At 61.8% G+C, this 16,052-nt stretch overlaps 1 protein-coding gene across 1 annotated transcript in view; it reads right to left on the reverse strand.

Annotated features, from left to right (window-relative positions):
- Window positions 1-4,058: 4,058 nt before the first annotated feature.
- The window catches only part of LOC113425180 (putative cation-transporting ATPase 13A4), a 39,984-nt gene continuing 27,990 nt past the window's right edge, over window positions 4,059-16,052 (reverse strand). The window contains 22 exon segments of the mRNA XM_087965640.1: window positions 4,059-5,268; window positions 5,937-6,001; window positions 6,004-6,016; window positions 6,795-6,883; window positions 7,482-7,511; window positions 7,514-7,656; window positions 8,422-8,593; window positions 9,003-9,075; window positions 9,459-9,555; window positions 10,078-10,129; window positions 10,132-10,186; window positions 10,527-10,569; window positions 10,671-10,750; window positions 10,862-10,948; window positions 11,329-11,495; window positions 11,996-12,120; window positions 12,399-12,504; window positions 12,507-12,509; window positions 13,085-13,238; window positions 13,985-14,062; window positions 14,659-14,809; window positions 15,620-15,681. Of these exon segments, the coding sequence (XP_087821766.1) occupies window positions 5,038-5,268; window positions 5,937-6,001; window positions 6,004-6,016; window positions 6,795-6,883; window positions 7,482-7,511; window positions 7,514-7,656; window positions 8,422-8,593; window positions 9,003-9,075; window positions 9,459-9,555; window positions 10,078-10,129; window positions 10,132-10,186; window positions 10,527-10,569; window positions 10,671-10,750; window positions 10,862-10,948; window positions 11,329-11,495; window positions 11,996-12,120; window positions 12,399-12,504; window positions 12,507-12,509; window positions 13,085-13,238; window positions 13,985-14,062; window positions 14,659-14,809; window positions 15,620-15,681 (2,076 nt within the window). The 3' untranslated portion in view covers window positions 4,059-5,037.

The raw sequence follows: 16,052 nt of genomic DNA on the forward strand, positions 1-16,052 counted from the left end.
GTGAGGGCAGGCGCAGACCAGAGTCACATGTGGGAATGGGACTACCAAGTTTCAACAAGTGGATGCCTTTGCCAATCCGCCATTCGGGGCTCCACATGTCCTGCTCCCACTTGGGAAAACTTTACAGAAGAGCAGCTATGACCTCAAATGGACACCTAACATCAAAAACATCATCAAAAAAGCACCACAAAGAATGTTCTTTCTGCGCCAACTCAGGAAGCTCGAACTGCCCAAGGAGCTGCTGATCCAGTTCTACAGAGGAATTATTAAATTTGTCATCTGCACCTCTATAACTGTCTGGTTCGGTTCTGCAACCCAACAGGACAGACACAGACTTCAGAGGATAATTGGGAATGCAGAAAAAGCAATTACTACCCACCTGCCTTCAATCGAGGACCTGTATCTTGCGAGTCAAAAAGAGGGCTGTGAAAATATCTACACACCCCTCACATCCCGGACATAAACTGTTTCAACTCCTGCCCTCAAAATGACGCTATGGAGCCCTGCACACCAGAACCACTAGACACAAGGACAGTTTTTTTCCCCAAAAGCCATCACTCTGCTAAACAAATAATTCCCTCAACACTGTTCAACTATTTACTAAGTCTGCACTACTATTACTATCAATCTTCTCATCACTCCTTATCACCCATCCCCTCCCATTTGTGATTGTAGGACTGTAACTTTGTTGCTTGTATCCATATGATTTATATTGACTGTTTCCTAGTATGATTTGATTGTACCCGATGACTATCATTAAGTGTTGTATGTTATGATTGATTCTTAACAAATGTACCTTTTCTTTATGTACACTGAGAGTATTTGCACCAAGACAAATTCCTTGTGTGTCCAATCACACTTGGCCAATAAAGCTATTCTATTCTATTCTATTCTATTCTATTCTATTCTATTCTATTCTATTCTATTCTAGTCTAGTCTAGTCTAGTCTAAGGGGATCAAAGGCCTGGAGACTAAAACATAGGAAGGACGGCTGCAGGTTTGAGGTTTGGCTGGTCTAAAGAAAAGAAGAATTAGGGGTGACATGGCAGCAGCAGTCCAGTATTTGAGGGGCTGCCCCAAAGAAGAAGAGGGGGGGTCAACTTATTCTCCAAAGCCCCAGAAGGCAGGACAAGAAGCAACGGATGGAAACTCATCCAGGAGAGAAGCAACCCGGAATTAAGGAGAAATTTCCTGCCAGTGAGGACAATGAACCAGTGGAACTGCTTGCCACTAGAAATGCTCCATCACTGGAGGTTTTTAAGAAGAGACTGGACAGTCACTTGTCTGAAATAGTATAGGTTCTCCTGCTTGAGCAGGAGGCTGGACTAGAAGACCTTTAAGGTCCATTCTATTCTATTCTATTTTCTATTCTGGAAAGAAGGGGACGGTGCTGATTGGCTGACCTTCCTTGAACAATGTTACAGCTCAAGGATGTCTAATGCCTAAGACTTACGGATTTCAACTTCCAGAATTCCCCAGCCAGTCATGCTGTCCTGTCAGGTTTCCTGGGTTAATTGAGCTCCCCCCCCCCAAAAAAAAATATTTACATTATCACACCAATAAGGGCAGGTTTCCCGTCTTACTCAACCCAGAACCAGGGCCCAACTCCCGCCTTGTTCCTCCCCTAATGCTGGCAAGGATCAACCCCTGAGTCACCCAGGCTGGGATGGTGCCTGTGTGGGCAGAGGCCCTGCCACCCTTCACGCCCGGCACTCCCTCCCATGATGGGCAGACTCTCCCTCCAGGTGTTGGGCACAGAAGGCCCTTCATCCCACCAAGGCCTCTTCCTCCTCTTTCCCAAGGGTCTCCCCTGCCTGGGCCAACCCCTTGGAATCCACCAGATCATGTACAATTCCAGACAAGCAGCTGTCCAGTCTCTTCTTTAAAACCTCCAGGGACGGAGGTACCCACAACTTCTAGTGGCAGGCTGTTCCACTGGTTAATTGTCCTCCCTGTCAGGGAGTTTCTCCTCCGTTCGAGGCTGCTTCTCTTTCCATCCGTGGCGTCTTATCCCGCCTCCTGGTGCTGTTGGAGGATAAGGGGAGGAGGAGTCTTCCTTTCGTCTGGCGTCTCCATCCCCTGAACGCTGGAGCTGGGCACTCGCCACCTTCAGCTGCCAGCCAACGTGGCCTCAGCAGGTTCTTTCCCCGACGGGAGTAAGAGGGAGGATGCGGCACTTCCCGGGGTGTGGAAAAGGCAGAGCTAGGCCTGCAGGTGTCGAGTGGCTGCCTCCGAAATCTCCCTCTCCGGAGCTGCAGAGCTGGAGACCAGCCCTGGCCTGGAAACCGCCCGGCTTTCCTTCCCTCCGGCTGCCTCAGCCAGGAATTGTCGAGCGGGTTGCAGACGTTGCGCCCTGATAGGTGGGTGTGGCGGAAGCAGCTCTGCCCACCCAGAAAGTGGCTGCGTCAAGCAAGCTGCCTTGCTGTTGCCCAACCGGGTAGCCAAACTGCTCAGAAACTTAACCGGTTCTCCCGAAGTGGTGCAAACTGGCCGAATCCCACCACTGGTCGGGGGTCTCTGCTGGCTGCTTCACGCCTAGGTTCCTGCCACTAGGTTCTCTGAGAAGCCCCCCCTCCTCCTCTGAGGGCCTGGCTCCCCATGGTTCCCCCTTGAGCAGAGCCACCTGGGACCCTCCCCCGTGCCCACCCGGAGTCCTCCGCGTACAAACTGCCCACTAGCCAGGAATTCTTTGGGCTCCTGGCCATTGGAGGGCAGACCCAATCCGGGTTCCTGGGTGGGATTTCAGGTGCAGAGTTTGATCTGTAAAGCTGGTTTGGGGCCCAAATCCCTGCAGAACCAGCCTGGCTGAGTTGGTGGACACGAAGAAACAGCTGGGGACATTCGGGGGAACTGGAGGGGGCTGAGGCTTTTAAGAAGAGATTGGACTGCCATTTGTCAGAACTGGTGTAGGGTCTCCTGCTTGGGCGGGGGGTTGGACTAGATGACCTATAAGGTCCCTTCCAAGTCTGATTATCTGTTAAATCTGTTATCTGACGTGGGCAGGCGCTGCTTTCCTGTTAGAGCGCCCATGTACACACACACACACACACACACACACACACACTGTGAAAGATCCTGGCCGAAGTTTTGAAAACTTGTCTTCCAGGGAGTGTCCTTTCATGCCATGTCGTTAGCTTTTATTCTCCGTTTATTGTTCGTTTCTTGGTGGGGTTTTTATTTCTACTTGTGACATGTGGGGGTATTTTTAGAAGCTACCATGGACGCTTCCATTCTCTGTTTGAATTCCCTCTAAGCTGCCCGAATGTGGTGCACAAGAGATGCGTTTGATAAACGAATGAATGAATAACCCAACCACTTTTATCTCTCCACCCCCTTTTCAAAAAATCTGGTTAGGGGGGTTGCGTAGGGCCTGGCTGTTCCATCCCACCCTTGGTGGCTGTTCCAGGTTCACTTCTTCCTTTGCTAACTGTGACAGGCGTGAATAGAGAGGGTGGGGGGGTCTCCAAAGCCCCCGAGGGCAGGAGAAGAAGCAACGGATGGAAACTCATCAAGGAGAGAAGCAGCCTGGAATTCAGGGGGAATTTCCTAATGATGAGAACCATTAGAAGTTGTGGGTGCTCCAACACTGGAGGTTTTTAAGAAGAGGCCGGACCACCATTGGTCTGAAATGGCATAGGGTCTCTTGATTGAACAGGGGGCTGGACTAGAAGACCTCCAAGGTCCCATCCAATTCCTTATTCTAGCCTATTCTGTTCATTATTCTCTCCTCTTCTATCCTGTTCTACATAAGAAGGTCCTTTTCCGGGATGGCCTTTGAAATGTTGTGTTGCGGGTGATTGCTAAGACTTGTCCTCTGGGTTCTTTGTGGGCTCAGCCTTTTTCCAGCTGCTCAGCTCCAGGCTGGGGAGGACTGGAGTCACACACACACACACACACACACACACACACACACCGAGTTGCCAGTTGGTGCAGCTGAGGTGGTCCTGGGCAAAAGAGCCCCAGGGCGGGCTTCACCCCCACCTTCTCCCGGGGCCCAAAGAGCCTGTGCAAAGGCTACAACTTTCCATAGGATCACGGGGAAAACATGTACGGACTGCAAGGGTCTCCGATGCATTTAATTCAACATCATTTTTCTCTGATGTTCCCGGAACAGGAAATGTTATTGGAAGATGAATTTCTGCCCAAAGGCCAGGATGGCAGCCCCTGAGCTGCTCCTTTAAGCAGACCACTATGCCATTGCCCTCCTCCTCCTCCTCCTCCTCCTCCTCAATGCAGGCCCCCACTGGACCCCAACATTGAACAAAAATCAGTTTAAATAAAAGAGCAGCAGCCCTCCGGATTTCAGCCCCTCCCCTGCAATGCCCAAGGGAGCCACCGGGGTCCCCAGAGCACAGGTAAAGTCTGACCCCTGCTGGCCACCGAAGGGGCCACCCATAAGTGCAGCCTGTGATAGGTGTGGAGGTTCCCGAGACACCCAAGAGGGGAAGGGGGGCCCTTCCTGGCAGGAGAGACGCTTGCTGGGAACAATGAGACGGAGACAAAGGACCCCGGATGGGGAAAGGAGCAGGAAGGTGGGTGAGATCCAAGGAGGGAGGGGCTGGCGGAGGACCTGCCTTCACGCCTGACCCTTTGGCAGCCTCAGCATCTGGGGGGCAGGAGGGCAAGGGTGTCCCAGGGCTGGCAGGGGACCTGGAGCAGCTGCATCCCCTCCTAGCACCAGCTAGAAACGGAGCTCCTTTGGCCCAGGGCTGCCCAACGGAAGCGTCTAGAGACCAGGCCCACCCAGGAGGTGGGGCACCCTTGTGCCTTAGCAGGGAAGACCCCTAGGGACCCTCCCTCCCTCTCACCCCCTGTCCTTTGGCACCATCCCTCCAGCAGGGCAGGTGGATTCGCTGCCTCCCACCCAGGCTCCCACTGGGGCCTCCCTCCCCCCTCCTGCCCCCCCGCTGACCCCCAGGTTAGTCGTCTCCCAGCTGGTCTCCGTTGCCCCCAAGGCCCACAGGGCGGGGGGTGGGAGGGCATCCAGGGCCGGTGCCCCGAGTTCAGGCCCGCCGTGCTGCCAGTTGAGACCCGGCCTCAGCCTTGGTGGCAGGGCTGCTCATGGCTCACGAAGGCCGGGTTGGTGTAGGTGGGGCCTGGCCCTTCGAGGGGGACGGCCAGGGAGCCCGAGAAGTCGGTCCTGTCGCTGGGGGGCCATGCCGGGTCCTGCCGCAGGGCCCGCTGGAGCTGCTTGTAGCGGCTGCTGGACTGGTACCCCATGGCCCCCTTCAGCCACCGCCAGAGCGCCCGGTTCTCTATCACCCATTCCTGCGGGGGGGGGGAAAGGGGGAGGAGGTCAGCAGGGGGCCGAGCAGGGCACAAGGTCCCCATCCCCCACCCCTCTGGGCTGCCAGGCCTGGAGGCAGTGCAGGAGACCACACGCAGGGTGGCCTGTGGAACAGGGGGGGCTGGGGGGCCCCTCAGGAGAGGAACTGCATGACGGTTTGTCCTCGACTTATGAGCCCAACATTTCCACTGCTAAGCAAAGCAGTTGTTAAGTGAGTCACAGCCCACTTCACGACCTTTCTTGCCACCGTTGCTAAGTGAATCGCTGCAGTTGTTAAACCAGTCCCACAGTTGTTAAGTGAATCTGGCTTCCCCATTGATTTTGCTGGTCGCAAAAAGGGATCAGGGGACTCTGCTACCATCGTAAGTCTGTGCCAGTTGCCAAGCCTCTGAGTCTGGGTCACGTGACTTCCGGGGTGGCCGCACTGGCCCAAGTCTGAGATCCGTCCCCCGTCCCTATTTTCGGTGCCCTTGGGACTCTGGGTGGCAACCGGGTCACACTGGTTCAGGAGAACCGGCTGTTAACTGTCTGAGCCATTTGGGGAACTGGTTGTTGGAAGAAACCAGGAGGAGGGAGGGGTGGAATCCCACCAATGAGAGCCCATCCTGGGGGGGCTTCCGGCTGGGGGGCAGAGCAGGACCCCACTCACCTCCACAGCGAAGGAGGCGATGAAGGCCCCCAGCAGCAGCCCCAGCAGCCAAACTCTCCAGAGGGGGGCGTGCACACCAGCTGTGGGCGGGAGAGACGGCAGGGGGTCGTCAGAGGGGGGCTGCACCTTGCTCCCACCCTATCCCACCACCCCCCAGGCCCGGCCAAAGACTCTCTGCCTCCCCTGGGAAGCGACTGACCGGCTATCAGCTCACTCCCTCCACACACCCCCAGCCCCTGCAAGGGGTCAGCCCGGCCCTCTTGGGGTACGTCTCTGCCAACCTGGAGCCCCCCAATGGGCTGGACTGACTCCCATCATGCACTGCCAGCCCCGTCTTGGATCCGGGATTGCAAGCATGCACGAGAGGCCCAGGCTGTGGGGTGGGGGTGGGGGGTCCGAGAGGGATTTGCACCCCCCACTTGACCACAGGTGAAATCCCTGGTCCTTGGAGTAGAAGCATGGACAGGACCCAATACAGGGGGGGCAAGCTTGGCTGCAGGCCGGGGGGGTCAAGCCTGGGAGACGGCAGACAACAGACAAGCGGCTGTTGGAATTCAGCCTACACACACACACACACACACACACACACACACACACACACACACTTTTTTTCCATTGCTGCTGAAAGCTGAGCTACACAACTGACTGGCTGCTGCTGTGAGCCTCCACACCTGCAGCTCCGTCTGGAGGGGCCACGAGAGGATTCGCACACACACCTCATGCGTCCCTCCCAGGCCACCGGTTGCCCCTGAGGGTCAGCGCAAGGCCGGCCCCACCACAGCCAGGCTGAGAAAGGGGTCACCCTCCAGCCCCCTCTGGCCAGTCCTGCCCCCCACCCCCAGCCCCGGTCCTGCTTACATCCATCTGGGCGTAGAGTCCGTCTACGTTGGCAAAGAGGAAGAAGAGGCAGACGGACAGCTGCACCGCCAGGACCACAGCAAAGACGTCTGGAGGGGCAAAAGAGTCAGCCCGGGATGCGAATGGTGCGTGTGAGTGTGCGTGTGTAGATGGGGGAGGGTGCAAGAGGCCCAGGGGGCTCATTTCTCGCCCCCTCCGGAGAGAGCCACGCCCAACCTCTCTCGCCCTGCTGGCTTTGGGGCCTGGCACTTGGGCTTGCCAGGCAGAAGGAGCCCCCTTCCACCAGCCGAGCTGCCTCAGGCCGGCCTCTCGCTCTGGCTCAGGGCAGGAGAAGCCGCAGGGCCAGAGCTGAGCCTGCAGCCGGCGGCCAAACACCAAGCAGACCGAAGGGAAGTCCAGCTCCCCTGGCCAGAAGGCCCAAACCTGAAGGCCGCCCCCCCAGTTGCCTTGGCAAGGGACACAAAGGTGGCCGCCCCCCGCCCCTGGCCAGAGGGGGAGGGGAGGGTGCTCCCCTTTGCAGGAGAAGGGGAGGTGCCCCCTCTGTCCTGGTGGGACAAGCAGAACTTCAGACGGGGGAGGGGGGACAGAGTGGCCTCCAAGCCATCTCTCCAGGCACCCAGTGGGGACTTGTGGTCACCCAGCCCCCGGGAAGGCCCCTCCCCCTCCCTCCGGGCTTGTCCCCCTTACAGTTCTTGTAGAGGGGCTCCCGGAAGGGCCTCCCTTGGAGAAGACCAGGGCCGCCGTCAGGCAGTTGAGGGTGCAGAGGAGCCACACGCTGGTGTTCTCGTAGCTCTGGAAGCCCTCCCTGGGCAGGGGAGTTCGGGGCCCGGGGCCCTGGCTGCTGTTCCCGGGGGAGCAGGCGCTGGAAGGAAGCGGGGAGGGGAGACCCCCAATTGCTTACTGTGGGTGCATAGACTCCTGGGGCTGGAAGCAGGGAGGGGGGGCTGCTGGGGGTTCCCAGGGGTTCGGGGGAGCCCCTAGCTAAGATGCTGCGTGGTTCGGAGAACCCCCCAAATCCCACCTTAGGCTGGCCCCGCCCACCCTGCCCCACCCCTCCCAGGAGTCTCCCTGCTGCCTATTTGGGATGGCAGGTAACTACAGTCCCTGCGAAAAATGGGCCTCCCAGGAGTTCTGGAAGGGCAGAAACAGGCCCGTTTCCGCTTTCATGGAGGCTCGAGGGAAGCCTCCGGAGCCCGGGGAGGGCGAAGGCTGACTAGGCCACACCGAACCCCCCTGCTGTGGTGCAGAAGGCTGACTAGGCCACACCCACCCAGAATCCGGGCAGAGAACCGGTTGCTCACATTTTTGAAGCCCATCCCTGGCTGGAAGGGACCTCAGAGGCCTTCTAGCCCACCCCACTCCTGCTCAAGGCAGGAGACGTGACAGCCTCCTGGTCAAAGGGTCGCCCAACCCAGCAACCAACGCCCCCTCCCGCACTGTCTCCCCGTGTTCCTGGCGTTGGAGCTTTGCCGTTACCTTGAACGCTTTTGAGCCCTTGAAAGCTGCTCGGGGGCTCTGGGTCAAGTGGGGCGGGCGGCCCACACAAAAGGGGCAGCCATCTTGGCCAATGCAGCCCCCCGGCATCCCCTCACTCTATGGGGGGAAGAGGGGTCTCCAGGCCGCCTACCTGTGGATGTCGCTGGGCGAGTACCAGGGCTGCCGCTGCACCAGGAGGAAGCCGCAGAGCTGCACCGCCAGGCTGAAGAGCAGGTTCAGCACCACGGAGAGCAGCAGCGGGGGCGATCAGCTGCGTGGGGGCCGGTAGGGGGCCAGCTTGGGGTGGGGCCCATTCAGGCTCACTGCACCAGGGGGATGGGGGGTGGGGGTCAGATGAGGCAGCCCTGGCCAGGCGCCCCTGGGCCAGAGCAGCTCCAGGGGGCCAAGTGCCCCCTGAACCCCCAACCCGTGCAGGGAGGTTTCTCACAGGGGGTGAAGGGTGCCGGCTTTCCTCCCCTGGAGGCCAGGAGGGAGCAGGGCTGGAGGGTCTGCCTCACCCCGGACCAAGCCAGCTTAGCCCAGGGAGGGTGGCTGGGGCCTCTCTTGAGCCATTCCGCCCGTTGCTTGGCAGACCAGAGGGGGCCCCCCCTCCATGCAGAGCCGGCCCTCAGCTCTGTGTGTGTGGGGGGGGCTCCTTCCTGGGTCTTCCTGGAAGGCCCTGACCAGCTTTCCTGGCAGGAAGGGCCGCCTCTCCTCCCGGGGGCAGCTTACTTGTCATCCCAATCACGGTGGTGATGGCCAGGTCTAGGAAGAGGAACTGGTAATTCCCAAAGGAGTTGAGTTGCTGAAAAGAAGAAGGCCCACTTGAGCCCTTGAGCCCCTGGTCCCTCCTCCCCAGCCCCAGCCCTTCTGGCGGGGGGGGGGGAGGGAGAGGGAAAGGGGTGGGGGCTTCAGCTGCCTCCCCCCAACAGGAGAACCCAGCCGTCTCATGGCAGCAGCTGCCTGGGTCAGGACCCCGAGGCCCCCCAGCGGCCTTCCCTTGCTGAGGCTGGTCTGAACTGCTGGCCCCTTAAGGCCCCCTCCCCCCAGGCCCCTCCCAGGTGCAAAGAGAGAGGCCCAGGCCTGGAGGTCCAGAGGACAGGAGCCCCCAAGGCTGGCCCTGGTGTGGGACCGGTCCCTGCAGCGCCCCCTCCCCCTCAGGTCCCCACAGAGGAAAAGGCCACCTACCCAGTAGAGCAGGAGGACCCCAATGTAGCTGGCCAGGCTGAAGAGGGCCATGTACTTGAACATGCAGAAGGAGGTCACCAGGGCAGCCCGGCCGTGCCTGGGGGGCAGGAGGGGAGCGTTAGAGAGGAGCGTGGGGGGGCTTTGGGGCCCACTCAAGGGACCAGGCTGGTGAGGGAGGGGGAGATGGGGGAATTGCTGCAAGGAGAAGGAGGTAAAAACTGGGGGCCCCACAGAGGTTTCCCCACTCCGCCAAAGACCAAGCCCAGTGGGGGCCGGGGGGGGCCTTGACCCCCACTGGAGATGGCCCTCCCTGCCACAGGCTCCTCCTCCTCTGGAGACCCTCCGGGCTGCTCTGGGGGCACCTGGATGGAGGCTCCTTTCCCACCTGTACCAGCAGGCCCCCAACTTTCAGTGGCCCCTGAGAGGATAAAGGGCCTCGCCCCCCCCGAACGTGTGTGAGGGGTCCATCAGCAGCCCCCTCCCAGTAATGAGGGTTTCCCTCTTTGCAAAACCTGCCCCTCCCCACTTAGTGACCCCAGAGCCCCCGAGGCCTGGGGTGCAGCCGGGCATTGCACCCAGGGCCCCTCTGGCAGCCCCGCCCCACCCCTTCCCTGCCCACCTGATCAGCTCCGGCACACACTCTATGGTGGGCACCTTGGAGGTGAAGGGGAGGCCACCGAGGCGTCCTGCTCCGAGAGGGAGACCCCTGCGTGGGCTTCCTTCAGGGCCTGCAAGGGGAGGGGGTAACGGTGAGAGAGGGGAGGAGGCGGGGGAGGGGAAGGCGGTAGAGGGGCCCCCTCCCCACGGAAGAAAAGCTGGCCTGGACTGGGAGCCGTTCCAAAGAGGGCCAGAAGCTCCTGGCTGGGTCAGCCTGCTTGGCCCGATTCCATGCCAGCCTCGCCCAGCAGCCTCTCCTGTCCTTGTGAAGGTGCCCTCGCCCTGAGCAGGGCAGGGGAGAGCCAGGCCTCTTGGCCCAGCCATGCCCAAAGGGGGCCACCACCCACTGACTCTGCCCTGCCCATCGGCCAGGGGACTCCTGCCACCCCCCAGCCGCGTCGCGAGCCTCACCCCGCAGTCGTTGGCCCCATCTCCGCACATGCCCACATAGTAGCTGGAAGAGAGAGAAGATGGCGCCCTCCGTGAGCCCCAGGCAGCCCAGCGGCTCCTTCCTGCCCAATTCCCTCTTGGGGGTCCCCGGGGCCCCTCACTCACTCCAGACGCTGGAACTGTTGCACCAGGTGGGCCTTCTGGGCCGGAGACATCCGGGCGAAGACCGTGCCGTTTAGCAGCAGCTGCAGGGAGAGACCCCGGCTTCAGACCCCCAGGGGGAGGAGGAGGGGGCCGGGGGAGGCCGGCTGGCCGAACTCCTTCCCCTCCCTCCGGGCTGGGCTCCCTGCACTCACCTGCGGGAGGAGGTGCCCAAAGTGCTGGCTGAGCACCTCGTAGGAGCCCCCAGTGAGGCAGAAGTGGAAGCCACGGCCTCCCCCAGGCTCCCCCAGGACCACCTGCGAAGGAGAAAGGGGGGGCGGGGGGGGCAAACCGGGGGTGGGGGCAGGCTAAGTTTCATCCTCACAACCCCTGAATCTCGTTTTCCCAGGAAGGGCGGGGAGGACGTTGGGACCACCTGAGGTTCTACTGACGGGCCTGGGTGCATCGTTTCCCCTCCTGTCTGCCAGGGAGATTCCTGAGTGCATCTCCTTGTTTATGAGGTGGGGGCGTCTCCCCCCCCCCAGCACTGCTGTCTGGGAAACCCTGCCGGGAGGGGGCCTTGGTCGTTGGCTTCGGCTCCTGTGTTGGGGCGCCCAGAGGGCACAGAGGCAGCCACTGGGGGAGGGGGGTGCCCAGAGCAGCCCCAGCCCCTCCCTCTCACCTCTGGTCGGCTGCCGCCTTCCTGGCTGGGCTCCTCCAGCTCCTCCCAGCTGACGGAGGCCGAGGGCTGGCCTGGCCGGGCAGAGGCTTCCACCAGAATCACCCGGCTGCCCTGGGGGATCATGCCCGCATTTCTGGCCACAGTGATGCCAGTCTGAAGGTTGTCACCTGGGAGGCCGAGAAGGGGCACCGCCAACTGAGCCCGGAGCCTGGGGGGGGGCATGCCGGAGTCCAGGGCCCCACCCCAAGCCTGGCCCTTAGCAGCTGGGCTGGCGAAGCCGGGCAGGAGGGGGGCCCTCGGGGGCCAGAGGGAGGCCTGTTCCCCCCCGTTGCCTTGCACGGAAGGGGAGGCCTCTGACGTGGTTTTCTGGTTTTGCTACCCCGAAGTTCACCATCCCCCGTGCGGCTTCCTTGGTCGTCAGGCAGTCGTGAAGGAAGGGAAGCATGGGATATGTGGTGGTAAAGAAAGAAGCCCGCGAGGAAGGGAAGGGAATCCCTGCGTAGGGGGCCTGGTTTTGCCCAGGACAGCAGCCCCCCCCGCCCCCAGCGTCCCTGGCTCACGGACCGGACTCTGCCCAGGGATGTGGAGGCTGGCTGGGCGGCCTCCCCTGTGGCCCAGCCAGGGGCTCCTCCTGCTCCCGGCTGCCTGGCCAGAAAGGCCGACTCACCTGTGACCATCACGCTCCGGATGCGGGCCTGGCGGAGCTCCTGCAGGACCGGCCGGGTCTCGCTCTTCAGGCGGTTCTCCATGACCAGCAGGCCCAGGAAGGTCAGGCCGGACTCCAGCTCCTCCCTGGACAGAGGGAAGGGACAGGTGGCAAGGCCTTCTGCCCAGGGGATGCCCCCCTGCCTCCGCCCCCAAAGTCCGGGCAAGGCTGCTTGACCTCAGGGGGCTCAGGAGGGACCCCCTCCCTCTCCTCTGGGCTGCTTGACACCCCCCGCAGCTGAAGGGGGCTTCCCTCTAGCACTGCTTGGGAAGCCGGGCAGGGCTGCCTCCAGGGCCAGCTGAGGCCCGTCCCCAGGAGACCCAGCCCCCTCCCACCACCCCTGCTGGGGGCCCCACACCCTTACCTGGTCAGGGAGGCGGCCAGTTGTCCCTCCTGCAGGCGTTTGTGGGCCAGCGCAATCACTCGGAAGCCCTGGGAAGTGCAGCCCTGGAGTTCGCGGGCAAAGCTGGGGGCACTGGGGGAGGGGAGAGGGTTAGCCCCCCAGGGGAAGGACAAGCAGGGAGCCCCCTGCGCAATTGCTCCCAGGCAGGAGAAGGAGCAGGCCCTAAACTGCCTGTAGCCCTCCCTTGGGACCCTCCCACTAATTTAGGGGTCCCACCCAGAAAGACCCCCACTCAGATCCTCCAGAGCCCCCTCTCCTCTCCCAACAGCCGGGCAGGAGCAGAGCCCCAAACAACAGAACGAGGGAGTTGGAAGGGGCCCCGGAGGCCCAGCCCCTGCTCAAGCCGCAGGCCTCAGGCCCCCCAGGACCAGGGGCTGCCCGGCCTCTTCTGGAAGGCCTCCAGGGTTGGTGGAGCCCCCAAAGCTCCTGGAGGGAGGCAGCTCCACTGACCGTCCTCCTTAGGGAAGTTTCCATCCGGTGCCTCCTATCCCGCTGCCTTCGGGGGCTTTGGGGGAGAGGCTGACCCCCCCTCCTCTCTGGGGCAGCCCCTCAGATATTGGACATTGCCATGGTGCCTCCCCTCCGCAGCCCCCACCGCATTCCCAGCGGGCAAAGGGGGTGCTGGGCAAGGCCAGCCGAGGGCTCACCTGTCTCTGGCTGGCAGAAACCGGCCACCATCTCTGGGGCTCCCTTCATGAAGACCTGGCCGTCCCCGGGGAGCTCCTGGGCCACCACCGTCATCCGTTGCAGGGCCGAAGAGAAGGGGAACTGCCGGAGGACAGCCAGGCCCTTCAGGGGCACCTGGGGGGGAGACGGGGGGGCTGAGCTGACTGCCCAGGCACAGCAGGGGGGAGGGAGGGGTTTCCCTGCACCCAGAGCCGTTCCTGGCCTGTTTGTGTTAATGAGGCATTGACAGGCCATGGGAGCCAGTCTGGCACCTCCTTAGCAGGCTCTCCGAACCGGGCCAAGAATCCGAGGGCACCAGTCACAGGAGGCAGCCCCAAAGCGGAGTTGGCATCCCAGCCGCCCAGTTGTGCTCCCCACTTTGCCCCCTGGAAGCAACTGGAGGAACAACCGTCCCTGCTCGGGGGTGGGGGGAGACAGACGGAGGCTTTGCCCCCCCGCTTATTCAGAGGAGGCACCATGAGCACAGTGGGGGGGTCAGTGGGCACAGCAGAAGGCCCCTGCCAGGAGCGCCAGGAGGGGGGCCTAAGCGAAGGCCACCCTCTCGCTCACTCGCTCCACCCCTTGGGCCGCAAGCAAGTCCCGCAGACGCAGCGGGCACCGGTTGCCCTCCCTTGCAGGCGCCCAGAGGGAAGCGGTGCCACTTCGAGGCTTCCTGCTCTGAGCAACTCGTGGGCAGCGCCAGGACCAGGAAGGATGCCCAGGCTCGGTCCCTGAGCTCCGCCCGGGGCCCACCTGACCCCTCCCTGGGATGGGCGCAGGCCAAGGGCTGTGTCGATGCCAGTCTGAGCAGGTGGATGAGCAAAGGCCCAAGGGAAGCGAAGAGAGACCCTTCTCTGCCAGGGGCTGCCCAGGGCACTCACCTCCGCAGCTTCGGGCCCTGGCCGGACCACCAGCACGTCAGCCGGTCCTCCTTCCCCGCCAGCGGAGTCCACCAGGTCCTGTTGTTTCCAACAGAAGGGAAAGTTACCCTGCGCCACGAGGTCTGGGCCCACGTCCCTCGGAAAGGGGGAGGGGAGGGAAAGAGGCGCTCCAAGGAGAGACTGTCCTGCCAAAGGTCAAACCGACGGAGAGGAACCCAGGCCTGTCGGTGGCCGTAGGGCAACCAAGGGCCCTTTTCCATCGGTGGACTTCAACTCCCAGAATTCCTAAGCCGGACAAGGGGGGGATGCATCGTGACATCATCAATATGCAAATGAGGCAACAATGTGATTCGCATCGATTGAGTGATGACATCACCACCTACGTGGCCAGGTGCCCCCTCCCCTCGGGGGTCTCGAACTAACAGGGGGGAAGCAAATGGCATGTTTGGTGGCCTGCCAGGGCTTGGGGAAGAGACTGGGGGGGGCTGCCCGGCTGCCCCAAGGAGGCGAGGTGGATACATTGGCATTTGAGGAAAGGGGGCACCCCAGGGACGTCAGGGCTCCCCTCTCCATCCATTCTCCCAGCGAGACTCCCTCCGGGTGCCACCTGGGGGCATCTGGCAGGGCCAACCCCGGAGTTAGGCGGGTTCCCAGAGGACAAGACGGAGCTTCACCCAGTGAGTCGCCTCAAACATCTTGAGGTCCAGCGGATCCCCCTGCACCTTCCCGTCCAGGACCATCAGGGAGTGGCAGCAGGCCATGGCTGCAGACGCCGGGCCCCAGGGCATGGGGGGGCCAGAGGAGAAGCGATGGGCCTCCTGGAAACTGGGGGAGACAATCATCACACGCTTTGGCACAAGCACCTCAGGTGCCCCACAGGGCAAGACCGACCCCCGGGGGCCCCGTCCAGAGGCTGCCCTGAGTTTGGGGCTCCTGAGCCCCCACCCAGGAACCGTGTTGCAGCTCTGGCTATTCTCCCACGAGACCCGGGACCCCCCTTCTTTGCAAGCATTGTTGGGCAGTCATCCTGAAAGAGATGGCCGGGGGGCAGTCTAGCTGCTCGGAGCCCCTCCAGGAGGCAAGGAGGCCTTGTGACCACCGGATGGGACACAGCAAAGACCCTCCCGGCTTTAGCCGGGGGAAATGGCTCTGGAAGCGGCCCAGAGCTCCTGGGGGAAAGGGGCGAGATCCCCCTTCTGGGAAGACGCAGGTCTTCCTCCGATGGGGTTTCCCACCACTGAACTCCCGAGGGGCAAGGCAGACGCACGCCACTCGGGCTGGACGCCACACAAGCCTCCCTCCAGGTTTTGGCCAGTGACCGTTGCAGCATCCCAGGGTCATCCCAGGGTCACGTGACACCCCCCCCCCATTCTCAGGGGTCAAAGGGGGAAACTGGATTCACTTAACAACCGCTGCAAAGGAGGGTTTTAAAGCTGGACATGGCTCCTTTGGGGGTAAAGGGGGCAGCTGGGCCAGGACTCCCACGCCTAAGCAATGCGATTGTTCGACGGCCTCGCTCAGCCGTGGGAACTCTGGCGCCCACTGTGGCCGTAAGCCAAGGACTGCCTCCGTGCTCCCCTTCTCCAGTGCAGCCGTTCAGGGGACAAGGGTAAGCAGGACCGGAGAGCTGGATACCTCTGTCCTTCAGCCAAGAGGACGCCCCACAGGTCCAGCCCGTCCTCCGTGAGGGTGCCCGTCTGCAGGTGGGTCCACGGTGCCAGAGCCCAGGAGGGAAGAAAACAAGGGGGCACGGTCAGGAAGCAGGCAAAGGGGGAGGGGTGCCTCAAGACACCCCCACCCCCGTCCCTTCCTGACCTTTCTTGGGGTTCAGCGGGCCACAGACCTACCTCGGCCCCTCTTGGCTAAGGAGCTCCTGGGTTACGGAGCAGCCTTTGCAATCCGGGGAGGCTCCATTTGAGGAAGCCATGAGCCCAACGGGAGCAGCAGAAGCCCCTGGGAGGGCTGGAGAGCATGGACCCCCGCCCCCCTCCCCAACTCCACCCCTGGGGTAGAAAGGGGGGGAGGGGAGGTTTGCAAGGTTACTAGAGCCTCCTCCTCTTCCTCCTCC

Source organism: Notechis scutatus, chromosome 4 (genome assembly GCF_049901735.1).
Source record: "Notechis scutatus isolate UNSWTSFEM ecotype Mainland chromosome 4, rNotScu1.2, whole genome shotgun sequence".
NCBI lineage: Eukaryota > Metazoa > Chordata > Lepidosauria > Squamata > Elapidae > Notechis > Notechis scutatus.